Raw genomic sequence first — 13,822 nt, 5'->3', positions numbered from 1 at the left:
CGGCTTTGCCAATCTCATGCTAAAACAAGCCCGTCTCCAAATGATGGGTGCACACCACCAATAAAGCGTCCCATTGAAACACACGTAAAAACGTTCACGCGCCGTTTGTGCAGGGTTATGTGTCAGTGGCGTAGCTGGGATTTTTTCCGGGGGGGCAAGCCTGTATGGGGCGGGGCCCAAATCCACCAAACAAAAATGGGGGTAGGTGCGGGTGGTGTGACGCACCCCCGTCGAAAAGGAAGTGTAGCCTACTTTCAGAGTAAAAATATCGAAGAAAAATAAAAAAACAAAGGAAATAAGTTTAAATTTTGCAATACAGTAACCCAAGAGGGAAAATGGTAACCTGGGTTATTACTTTTTCAAAGAAATTGTGCGCTCCACGAGAAAAATTTGCTTTTTTATTACTAATTTGGTTTTAATGAATTGAATTTTGGCCATAATTCTTATTAATTTCCTGGCTATTTCGCGCGCTAAAAATTTCCAATTTCAGACAATTTTAGCCCAAAATAAAGGTAAATTTTAGGTCAAGGCCAGTGCGCGCTTCGCGCGCAAAATTTTGCAATGTTACCATAATTCGGTCCAAGACATGGTGTTTTGGGGAACATATAGGCTACATTAGGCAATGGTATGGTAAATCATTAAATGTTTGGACTTTTAGCCCATTCACTCAACCTGAATTACTTGCTTTTGACATGTTTAAGAAATGTAAAGTTAAATGTACTGTTATTTTGTTACTTTTGTATTGCAAGTAATTCAAATAAATATTATTATTATTATTATTATAAGAAACATGTACCTACACAGCCTTCTTGACCACCTTTTTCGACTTTTCTCCTATAGGTGCTTTTGTGCAATTAGCATTTCAAAAGCTTTCTATTTCTTTGTCTTCAAGAAGTCAAGTATATTGTCGAGTATACTGATAATAATCGTATGGAACTACATATTGTATATGGATTCCCTTTCTCTTCTCTCCCTCCTTTTTAGCTCTTTTTCCTCTCTCTCTCTCTCTCCTTCATTTCTCTTTTTCCCTGCACTAGGGGGGCGGGGGCCCAAATAGGCAATAGGGGCGGGGCCCAAACCCACAAATAGGCAATTTTTCCGGGGGCAATTTCCTCCTCCCCCGGCAGCTATGCCACTGTTATGTGTGTGAGACGAACTGTCACAGGTAGATTGCAATCATGCTTTTGTTGAATGCATTTGAGTAGTCCGCCATATTTACGGGATGATAGGTCATATGCAGCAGGGCCTCTATAGGGGGCTGTAATTTACTTCGGAATGGGGACGGGGGTGTCATCAAATTTTTAGACCAAAAATAGGGGGTTTATAATTTAAACACCTAAAATAGGGGTGCTCTTCATTCTTGCGATAAAAATTTGTTCAGTCCGGCACTGATTAATTTGCCTTGAGTCTGTGTAGGCTGAAGGGGGGTCATAAAAATAAAATTTTAAAAAATTCGACCCAAGATGACATCCCCTTATGGTACTCTCAGGTAAGAACACAATACCAATGGAATATAAGATAATTATATAAGAATTGTGTTTAATTTCAAGATAAGTACATCTATAATTTATAAACAGTTCATGAAAACACAGTAAACCACTCGAATTTAATTTGAATGAGCGATGAAATTTAATCTATTATGATTTATATGATTAATTACACCCAATTTACACAGTGTGTGACAAGAACGTCCTCAATTTTCTACTTTTAGCACGATTAACACCCGGATCCCATGGTGTACAAATACCTTGTGAAAACTATAAAGCCTGAAGTGCTTGGGGTGTACTCGACATGTATATAGGCCTAAAAGGTTCAGTTCAATTTATTTCACCACACATCAAAATAAATAACACAGTGCAGTATATCAATTATTATTACAAATATTTTAAGTTACAGTAATGTGACAAATGTGACAAAATAAGTATATTTTATAGATAAAGTAATGATCAAAACATTTAGTGATAATGTTACAAGCTGGATATCAATACATTTTATTTCAAGAGTAAAGATAATATACCTATTTAATAGTTATTAATTTATTAGGTATACTGGGATGTGCCGCTCTAGAGGGTCGCTTTTTTGCAAGAAAACCATGGGTCCCGATTTGAGAAAAAAAATTCACCCTAAACACACGAGTCCCGATTTGAAAAAAAAAATGGTCAAAAACTGTCAATGGGTAGATGTTTCAGAATCAGAGTCCCAGTGGCACACCCCTGTCAAAATGTAATTCGAGTACCCATGAGTTTATGATTAAAACTGGTTTTATTCTCCAATTACCCCATAGAGCGACAGTTAATGAAGCGGCCGAGTGCCGGGTTTTCAATGGCGGCTTCAGGAAAAAAATTCGGGGGGGGGGCATTAGGGGGGCTAAGTGAATATCAGGGGGGCAAATTTTGTGCAAAATTACCGCAAACAGTGGAAATTTTCGTAATTTGGGGTTTTTTTTCGGGGGGGGGGGGGGGTAAGAGTTCTGACTGGGGGCATTTGCCCCCTCATGCCCCCCCTACCCCCCTCCCCGTGGCACTGCCACTGCCCGAATGAGCAAATCACTGAATGGGCCTGGAATGGACCTATAAGTTGTATTTGCAAGTGATTTACAGCTCTTGATGACTGGCTAACTGCAAAAACATTGTACTTGCATACTTTTATGTTGTCACAAAACAAAAATCGTGTAATGTTGTCAAAAGTGAACTCTGAGAAGTATCAAGAATAAATTCGGGTGTGGACGAATGTGTCTTGTATCCCCTTATCCTTCCCTATACATGTACATAATCTTAAGATGACAGCAATATATTGGTAACAAACTGGATGCTACAACATTTCAATCATACCTTGGTATAAAGGAATTAATTTGTCATCATTAATACAGTGGAACCTCTTCAACATGAAATCTATGGGGCCACAGGTTTCAGTTTGAGTTATCTTGATTTTGTGTTTTACATAAACAAAAGCAATAACGCCAGGGGCTTCAAAATTACTTTGCGTTATCAGGTTTTTGGTGCTAATGGATTTTGTGTTAACGAGGTTCCACTGTACAAATAAATATAAAATCGGAAATACCTATAAAATACAACATGAAAAAAATTTGTTTTGAGAAAAATTTCCCCTATCATGATCGATAGGCATCATCAGAATTAAGATTGATGATCCTTACTTGCTATTGGATGTTTAGAGATGACTCTAGGGAGCATATTGTCAGTCAATAGTGGATCATACACATGAATTAGGAAGTGGGCCCCTCGTCTCTCTGTTGAGTCTGTTCATGACTGGCAATACACCATCTACTAACAGGATACTTCCAACCTGAAGGATCAACATCATCATTCTAATGATGTATCAACATCATCATTCTAATGATGTATCAACATCATCATTCTAATGATGTATCAATATCATCATTCTGATGATGTCTATATCTTTTCATACTATTTGCCAACAAACCTGAAGAACCCGTTTATTAACCTGAGTAAAACAAATGATACCCATACAAATATGCCCAGCTACAAATCAAAATGATTTGGTAATATTTGAAATTATAGCAGTTTTCTCTAACAATTTTAGGTCACGAGTAAAACTATAAAGTAAATTGATCTTCATTTTAATGATGCCAAGATGCAAAAACATAAAGATGATTTTACAAAATCAACATAAAACTACATGAGTACTGCCATTTTTAGCTTGAAGAGATACTGAGATACAGTACATGTACATGGCATATGACATTTTTTTGCCAACTTGCCCCAATGAACTTTGCAGTCTGACATACACCTTGTTTTTTTTTTGCTTGTCCTTGCTTTCAATATGTTTCAATACTGTACATGATATTAATGTTCAGAACAGGATCAAGAGCAGGAAAGAGTCAATTATAGGAATGGTCCATTATATTAGCAGTCAAATTAAACCCATTAAGCCAAGAAAGTGGAAACTTAGAATGTAGTTTAACTATTTTGAGGAACATCACATACAAATATGATCTTTTAAGTGACATATCTCATTCATGAATAAATTTGTTATGAGTAAGTTGCCCCGGTAAGTTGCATGATTTACGCAAACTCAATGACATCAAAGATATCTTGTTCAATTTCATTATCATCTCTACATGTATCTCCTGACTCTCCTCCCAACCGATCATTATGCATGCCCATGCTTGAATTCTGAACAATTGGAGTCTGAGGAATTATAGTTGTATTATTAGGAGTATCAATACTTGTCTCTGAATGCCCTGAAGTTTCACTACATGGCTGTGTGTTCCACATAACGTCCACATAATCATTATCAACACTTGCCCCTCCAATCGTGACTGATTGAAGTGACTCTGGAAGCTTCACCAACATTACTTTTGGGTTTTGTTTCAAAATTGAATCCATAACATTTGTCATATAGCTCAGTATTTCCCATGTACTTCTGTCGGCATCGAGTACATTTTGCATCCTCATTGTTTTCATTCTCTTGCACACACTCTTCCTATGATGCTGGTTTCCCTTATAATTATGAGCATCAATTTCTGAAGCGTCCCAATCACTGTCATGGTAAGTTGGCATTTTCTTCTTCACTTTCTTACACATACTGTTAGGCCCAGTATCTGTCTTCGTAATTCTGGTTTCTTTTTCATAATTTTGCATCCTCGTTGTTTTTACTTTTTTCCGTACACTCTTCCTACGTTGGTTGTTTCCCTCATAATTATAAGCATCACTTTCTGTACCTTCCCAATCACTCTCTGGCTCCTCTTTTACACGCACCTCTTCATAACTTGGCATTTTCTTCTTCTTCTTGACCTGAACCACATTTTCTTCATCACTCTCGTCCCCTTCATAATATTGCATCCTCATTGTCTTTGCTCTCTTTCTTGCACTCCTCCTAAGATGCATGTTTCCCTCATAATTATGAGCGTTACTTTCTGTATCTGTCAAATCACTCTCTGGCTCCTCTTTTACACAAACCTCTTCATGTTGTGTTTTCCTCATCCCCTGGCCATCATTCTTGGCATACCTTTCTCTGTCATCCAACATCCATTCCTCATCACTTTCAGTAGGTTTCCACCCATTCTCACCATCTCTCTCAATGCTGTCATTACCATCAAACTCATTATCCATCCACTCACCATCTCTTAGCGTATGTTTCCAATTGGTAACATCACTCACATTGCCATCACTGCTACTTGTGTCCTCTCCATCATCTTCTTTTTCTGCCTCTTTAAACATTTGCCATTTTAAGATCTTCACTATCTTACGTACATTCTTACTATGTACTATGCTTTCATCATCTTTGTCAACTTCATTATCTTCCTCTTCTACCTCCTCATACATTTCTATTTCCATGGTGTCCACTGTATTACGTACACTCCTAAGCTGCAGTCTTTCCACATCTTTGCTTTCCCTTTCTGTTGGTTGCCAGTCACTATCATCACCATCTTCCACTCTTTGATGCTCATTTTGCATTAGATCAGAGCTCCTATCTTTCCTCTTAATAAGCCTGACACTTGCGCGCTTTTTCTTTGGGTTACCACCTGTAAATTTCTTATTTTTCACTCCTTTCATTTGCCAGGCAATATCTTCATCCTCACTTGTTTGCCAGTCACTATCTGCATCATCCTCACTTGTTTGGCAGTCACTATCTTCATCCTCACTTGGGTCATCACATAACCATGCACTTTGACTTCTTTTTTTACCAAGACTATTTCCACGTTGTTTTCTCTTTTTTGCATTACCAGCATGTCCTCTTGAAGCAGATGAAGACTTTTTATCTGCACCAGAAACAATTCCTTTCAAGCTTGATTTCTTTCCACCTATTTTACCAGTTGATATTTTCCCTTGGTTTTTCCTTTTTTCACACACAGAATTTTTACCAACTTCCACACTCTCTTTCTCCGTTTCATCTTCTGGCATGACACCAATACAAACATTTTCACTTTCAGTTTTCTTCCTTTCCTGCTCTCCTGGTTGCTTGCCACCATCTTCATCAGTTTTCTTCCTTTCCTGTTCTCCCGGTTGCCTGCTTCTATCTTCATCCGTTTTCTGTGTTTCTTGTTCTCCCGGTTGTCTGCTACTATCTTCATCAGTTTTCTTCCTTTCTTGTTCTCCTGGTTGCTTACTACCATCTTCATCAGTTTTCTTCCTTTCCTGTTCTCCCGGTTGCCTGCTTCTATCTTCATCCGTTTTCTGTGTTTCTTGTTCTCCCGGTTGTCTGCTACTATCTTCATCAGTTTTCTTCCTTTCTTGTTCTCCTGGTTGCTTACTACCATCTTCATCTGTTTTCTTCCTTTCCTGTTCTCCCGGTTGCCTGCTTCTATCTTCATCCGTTTTCTGTGTTTCTTGTTCTCCCGGTTGTCTGCTACCATCTTCATCTGTTTTCTTCCTTTCCTGTTCTCCCGGTTGTCTGCTACCATCTTCATCTGTTTTCTTCCTTTCCTGTTCTCCCGGTTGTCTGCTACCATCTTCATCAGTTTTCTTCCTTTCCTGTTCTCCCAGTTGTCTGCTACCATCTTCATCAGTTTTCTTCCTTTCCTGTTCTCCCGGTTGTCTGCTACCATCTTCATCTGTTTTCTTCCTTTCCTGTTCTCCCAGTTGTCTGCTACCATCTTCATCAGTTTTCTTCCTTTCCTGTTCTCCCAGTTGTCTGCTACCATCTTCATCAGTTTTCTTCCTTTCCTGTTCTCCCAGTTGTCTGCTACCATCTTCATCTGTTTTCTTCCTTTCCTGTTCTCCCAGTTGTCTGCTACCATCTTCATCTGTTTTTTTCTTTTCTCGTTTTCCCAGTTGCCTATTACCACCTTCGTCTATTCTATCATTATTACTCTGCATTTGTTGGCAACCATTACCATCAGCATTTGTTTGTTCAGTTTCCACCGTTGTGGCACCTTTTTTCGCTCTTGACTTTCTCACACATGTTTTGTTGGCAATTTTTCTTTGCATTTTTTCTTTGTGTTTACGTTGGAACTCTTCTTCATTAAACACTTCTCCATTGAGTTCTGCCTTCTTTACAGCATACCGCTTTCTTATCTGTAATTTATTCATCTCTTTGTATATCTCAATTACTTTCGCTTCTTCATCTTTTGCATCACTTTTTGGTAACATTTTCCACTCCTTGCACTCTCTTAAGAGATGAAAGCCATACATAAAGTCTGAATAAAACACTTTCCCGCATCCGCTACACTTTGGTGGTGGCGTGTCTTTGTGAGTATACATATGTTCACAATATTCACGCTTATAATTAAATCCCGCCTGGCACACCTCGCAGTTAAATCGTTTCTCCCCAAAATGTTTCTTTCTATGTGTACGTAGTTGAGATGGGAACGATGTGGCATAACCACACACATCACATTTGAAATCTTTGCGTCCTTCGTGATTATGCAGGTGCCACTTCATAGTAGTCGAATCACTTGATACCATTTTCCCGCAAACTTTGCACTTCTCTTTCTTTGGTTTCACCTCTTTTGGCTTCCTATACTTACGTGGATGAAAACTGCCAGCTTCTTTCTTAACTTTAACCTCATGCACATTCTTATAGTGTCTCTTTAACTCTTTCACAAGAACAAATTTGATCTTACACAGATAACATTCAGGGACAATACTGCCATCAAAGCAGCCAATTGTATTAGCACCCTTAATATGTACGTCAAACATGTCATATCTTAGATATTTCTTTTGGCATTTATAACAGGTTAAATCCTCAAAATCTCTCAAATCTGCTGTTGTCTGCCGATGCTCAAATTTGTCACAGTGCGTTTTGAAATGAGGTTCTGTCTTGAAACGTAGGTTACATACACTACACCGATAACGCACAAACTCTGGATGCTCCAACTTGTGAAGGGTTAAGCCCATTATGTCCTTAAATGTGTTTGGGCAGCAAGGACATGTATATGGCTCTGCTATCTTATGCACATCAGTTAGGTGTTTATACAATAACTTGTTCGAAGAAAAAACAATGTTACATTTGTCACAATGTCTTCTGATTTCTTTTTTCAATGGCTCCGGTCCAACATTGTGTAATTTACGAAGATGAATTTTCAAGTTAGTTTCCCACTTGGTAGTGAGTCCACATATATGACAAACATGTTTTTTTCCTTCATGCTCAGCTTCTACATGCTCCCGTAAAGAACTGATCGATTTATATGGTTTGTTACATATGTGGCATGCTTGCTTGTCAGATTCAAGGTGCTTCTTCTTACGATTTCTAGGCTTGGGTTTCTTTTCTTTGCATTTCTTTTGATTTGATGAAGGCTTGTTTCCTTGATGATCTGCCCTTTGCATTGTGGATGGCCCAGACTCCTGGTGTTCTCTTTCATGTGATGTAGCTCTTGGCATGTCGCTTGAGGTACCTAGTGAATAATGTGTAAGAATTTAATCATTAAAAAAAACCAGTGACAGTTTATTATTTATTTCCATGTAGTTACCACCAGCTACACAATTTTATCAGCACTAGCAGTCACCCAACAAAAGACTCCATATTTCTTTCAGTGTTTTTGGACAAGCGTGACGTATAGGATTATGCCATTTTCCTTGGATGAATTCATATTGCTGGTGTTTCAAAATTGTTATTTTTTAAAGACATCAAAATGTGACACAACATCCAATTAAACAATTAAATACACAAAGTTACGGATGCATGGTCTTAACAACGTCTTAAGTTTAACCCCCAGGACTGTATCTGAAAGGTAACCCCTAATGGCATGAATGGTTCCACCTTTACAGGTTTTTGATAAAATACACCCCTTGGCATGTTTTTGTTACCTACTTATGATGTTTGTAAGATGGGCCCTAAATGGATATGTATATGGACAGTACCGTACTGACGCGAGTATAGTCCCACCTTCGAGTAAAGTCCCACTTTTTTAAGTTATTTATTTTTCGGCTTTGGAGTGTCCCAGGACCTAGACCTAAATGTACACGGATCGAATCCATGGGTTCCTACAGTCACCCATGGAAAACAGGGTACTGAAAACCAGTACACAATGTTCATATAGGCCATGAGATAGTTTGTTTACATTGCAGTAATTCCTTTAGAATAGTCAATACAGATTCCAAACAGATAAAACTTACCTCACATCAGTTTTAGTTGCCCTTAATAACTCCAAATTGACATGACATTGAATTCTATTTGCTCAATTTCATACCAAAATCAAGGAAAACATGGTTTTGTTATTGCAAAATAACATGGAAATCATGCAGGGTTACATCTGGTCACTCCAGTAGGCCACTTGAAGTAATCAATATTGCCACTTGAATGGCATGACTCAGTAACTTTATGCCCATTGTAAGACTGATGTGTTGTAAACTTGATTGCATAACATTAAGATTGCCAACTGATGTCCTTTGTATTTGAGTTTTCAATTATGGGAGTACTTCTGTCATTGATGTAAACATTGACAAAAAATGTCAACAAAACATGCTACAGCACAACTCTATGCCTGTGTGTGTGTGTCTGAGGGCCGATCTGAGGGCTGATGACACACATTCGATGGGTGTAACCTAAATGCTAGGATCATTCATGGTTGAAAAAAAAAAAATATTAAACAAAATTCAAGATGTTTTGTATTTTTAATATGAAAATTGATAATTTGTATTCATGTCATACTCTATTAATGATTTCAAAATGCATTCAAATCCAATGCATTTTGATATCATTAATAGAGTTTTTATTTTATTTTTTAATTAGAGTATAGTCCCACCCCCCAATTTTGAAAAATGTTCACCCAAAAATGGGGTGGGACTATACTCGCGTCAGTGAAACATGAGTGGCCCCAAGGGACAATCAACCATCTACACCATAACATAAGCCCACACAACAATGTTGTGGGGCCAAATAATTGGGAACTGTTGAAAACATGTTGCTACCAGTGAAATTTGATACCATATGTGACCGTCCACGGCGAATGAGCCAGTAAATTCTCCCCGGTCAATTTTGTTTTATTTCGTGTTTAAAAATAAACATCATAAACTTAAAAATTGTATATCATTTGACTTCAAACGATATCCAGAAGCGGAGTTTTGGTTAGTTAAACTTTGCTCCTTCAACAAAATTATAGCTTTTTTTCGTTTCTATGTGTGTCTCTTTTCCACATTGCTGGCAATAAATATCAAACAGTCATAATTGGCGGTCATTTCAAATCATCCCCAAGTCAACGAGGTTTAAGAAGGTTCTCTCATTGTTAATTGTTGGTTATGCATACCTATACAAATAACTCACCACTTGAAAAGGATTTAGCAAAAGCAAACAAAGACCAGAGCTATTAAAAGTTCTATAGCCATCTAAGGTAGAAGCTTATTATCCACTTCAATAATAGGATTATTGATTGGTGTTGTGACTATCCAAATAAGACAGATGTCGCGCCAGCTTAAGTGACCGATGAATACGACCTTCGTACACATTTTACACCATAACTCAGAATACAATTTAGGGAATTTACGGCTCGTTTGTGCTGCCGGGTCACATATACCAAGATTGTTTTCTTATTACTTCAATTTACGGGCATACATGTAAATAACTAAATATCATACCATATTGTGTGTAGAGTTGATCCCGATTCCAATGCTGTTGACTGTCTCTTTCCTCCACACGCTTCCCTATGATTGTAAGCAGCTGCTCCAAATCACCATGATTTCTGGCACTCTCTTCATATTGTGCCTCAGCCATATTACAGTCCAACCTGCATTTATAAAATAATTTGTGTACTTTAGAGACTTTTAGGCTGTGCAATAATTGTGATGGGGTAAAAATTCTAAACAGCATGCCAAAAAATGCTTGCCTCCCTCTGAGCCTGCCAAAAATCACTTGCCCCCCTTTTTTGAACATTTTTGGGCCCCAATTTGCAAACCTTAAAATATAAATCATATTTTCAAAGGCCAATGAAAGTCAATTTCCTAGTTTCCTGTTAGGCTATTGAAACTTGATGTTGAGTTTAGCGTCTCATTTTTTCAGCTCATAATGAGGCAACTAATTCATTATTCATTATTTTCAAGATTTCATTATCAGCGGCCTTTTATCAATGCTTATGCGCTTTTGTTCATTCTAATTGGGTATCGCCAGTCCCAAATTATAATGTCACGAACACACATAAACGTTTATAGAAGTATAATTATCTTGATTCCAAAGTATACCAGTCTTCTTCACTCCAGTTTGTTCTAAGCTCTCTGTATACATTTGAGGATAGTGGGAAATGGGGGGGGGGGGATTGACTCATTTATACAAAAATAACAATCATGCAGAACATTATGAAATAATTATTATTGGCACCAATTTGTCAAAAATAGGCCTTTTAGCATCTCCTAGGTAAATTATTTACAACATAAACAATGTCCATCTGGTAAAAACATTTTGGCTAGGTTCTCTTCTAGTCTACCCTGGTATCCCAAAGGTAGGCCTATTGAATAATTGGATAGAGCAAGGGTCAAAAATATGTTTATTTTTAATGCTCAAATATTTAGATGAATTCTTCTAATAGTTGACAAGGCTTTCTATAGTTTTTGAAGGGTTCAAATAGGAAAAAAAGGGGTTAAAAAATTTTGTAGAACAAATTTTCTTTCGGTTTAGTAGAATTTGCACAATAATGAATTATTTTAAGATTTTACATCTCAAACGCGGGTGGCGGACGCTAAACTCAGAATCAAGTTTCAAGTGCCTTACACAATTTTTCATGACTTTGTAGGTGACCATTCATTATTTCATACCATTTCATTATTGCATCTGTTACAGGTGTAAACCAATAACTACCCATGTATACATGTGATAAATCACAGTTTGTAGTTTACGTAGTTTACAACCACATGCAGGTGATTGTACAACTACTATCAAAAGTTTCACAATATTTTTTATGGGATGAGATCAGAGCAGATCAAAAAGTGCAGGACAGAGAAGTGAGTAGGTATTCATTATTAACCATAACATGTCACGTTTTGAACAGAGTAAAGAAAACGACGATTACTTTATTTATAGTTGCGAGAGAGACTCACTTACACAATTGCTTTTAAAAACAATTAATTTTATAATGCGTGAGATTTTACTAATTTGACAGCTCTTTGTGTGATTACTATGGTACCTAGCTAGGCAGGAAAAGTGGCATATTGAATAGAATTGAATAGATGTGTGTTCGTCACAACAGAAATTAACACAATTGAAATTAGCATCTCATGAATGCGCTACCAACAGTGCCGCCGAGAGCCATTACGGGCCCGGGGGCAATGTGAACGCACGGGCCCTTTAATCAGTGCATGACGGTGCACGACTTCATTGTGTGTGTGGGGGGGGGGTAAATTTCTTTATGACATGGGCGAGGGAGGTTGGTATAATATCCTTAAACATATGTTGCAGCGGAGCAAAAGTGGCATGTTTAGCTGCCAATAATCAAATATGAACATTGAAGAAGATAAATGCGCGAGAAGCGCGCACAAATTTGCAATTTTAAAGTGACATTTTGCTCCCAGATTAAGTTTCTCTTAACAACTTCCACGCGGAGTGCAAAAGATTTGCCAATTCAAGCCAATTTGAAGCTAGAATGATCCAAGTATGAACCGTTGTTTGCTTTTTATGGGCCGTAAAAGAGCAAAGAAAACAGACCTTATAATGGACCCGTAAAGGAAAAGAGAAGAGACCGTAGTGGGCCCGTAAAAAGCAAATAAAATATACCATAGGCCCGTATTAAAGGAAAGAAAAGAGACCTAGTGAGTATGTAAAAAAGCATAATAAGAAAAGAAAAGATACCTTAATGGACCCATAAAAAGAAAAAAAAAGACCTCGGAGGGCCCGTTAAAAGCAAAGAAGTGACACCTTAGGCCCAATGGACAAGAAAACAGACCTTTGTTGGCCTGTAGAGTAAAGCAAAGAAAATCTGCCTCAATTACAAGGTATCTTTTGCCTTTCACGGGCCCCTGGGGTCCCTTTTCTTTGCTTTTACTGCCCTATAGTAAAGTATGTTTTCTTCACTTTTTACGGGCCCCCTAGGACCCCGGGGTAACACAAACACACCCGGTTACCCTCCCTTGTCGGCGGCACTGGCTACCAATTATAGAAATAAGAAAACCCACTTTTAGACGGGATGGGCTTGTGTCTAGCTCCGACCGGGGTTTCGACTGGGAGTTCCAAATATAACAATACACTAAGTAGGTATGAGAGGCAAACCTCAGTTAACACATTTGCTAGTCAGCCAAAATGGCCTAAACCAGGGCCCAAACACAATATTTACATAGAAATTTTAAAAGAACAGCTAGCTCAAGGAAACCTACATAAATATGTTGTCTATAAGTATACGGTACTTCACTTGACCCAAATATATGATTTTTTTTTGGTGATGAGACAATCGCACATATTTTAGAGGCATTTTGACAGCAGTTCCACATAGAAAAGCTGCTATCATCATGAGACTATCACTGTTTTAGAAACACCACCGAAATGCTGTTTTTGTTACAGCTGCCTGAATCTTACATGTAAGTTGATGAAAGTCAATCTTTGACAAGATGTAACTTTGCTACGGAAAGTGCTATGCCAACACGGTTTTCAGTTTTGGCTTTCTTTACTCAAGGGCTGTAATTTGATATATAAAATGATGTGGTTTGATGGCAAATGTGAATTTACCTTTCATACCTACACTAAGTCAAGTGCTGTGTTGTAACAATGCAGTAAATAAGCTTACCGTACTAAACCCACTGGATTTAGTAAGTTTATTTTCTATGTTCACAGCTTCTGTTCGATATTTGGGTGTACTTGAGTTAGACAAAACTTCCATAAAATCTGCTACTTACTGTTTTGTTTATTGAAAATCTCACGAAAGCATGTTTTTACCATGAATATTGAACAAAAAACTGCATCTACAAACTGCATTCGATGGCTT

At 37.8% G+C, this 13,822-nt stretch overlaps 1 protein-coding gene across 1 annotated transcript; it reads right to left on the bottom strand.

Moving 5' to 3' along the window:
• Positions 1-4,019: 4,019 nt before the first annotated feature.
• LOC140150363 (uncharacterized) lies at positions 4,020-13,822 on the bottom strand. The gene is made up of 3 exons (XM_072172406.1): positions 13,734-13,822; positions 10,497-10,645; positions 4,020-8,317 (listed from the first exon to the last, which is right to left on the bottom strand). Exons 2-3 carry the CDS (start codon positions 10,630-10,632, stop codon positions 4,044-4,046), a joined length of 4,410 nt encoding a protein of 1,469 aa, XP_072028507.1. The 5' UTR covers positions 10,633-10,645; positions 13,734-13,822; the 3' UTR covers positions 4,020-4,043.

This window comes from Amphiura filiformis, chromosome 1, assembly GCF_039555335.1.
Source record: "Amphiura filiformis chromosome 1, Afil_fr2py, whole genome shotgun sequence".
NCBI lineage: Eukaryota > Metazoa > Echinodermata > Ophiuroidea > Amphilepidida > Amphiuridae > Amphiura > Amphiura filiformis.
Note: the sequence above shows the minus strand (reverse complement) of the source record. Positions and strands in the feature narration are given on the sequence as shown.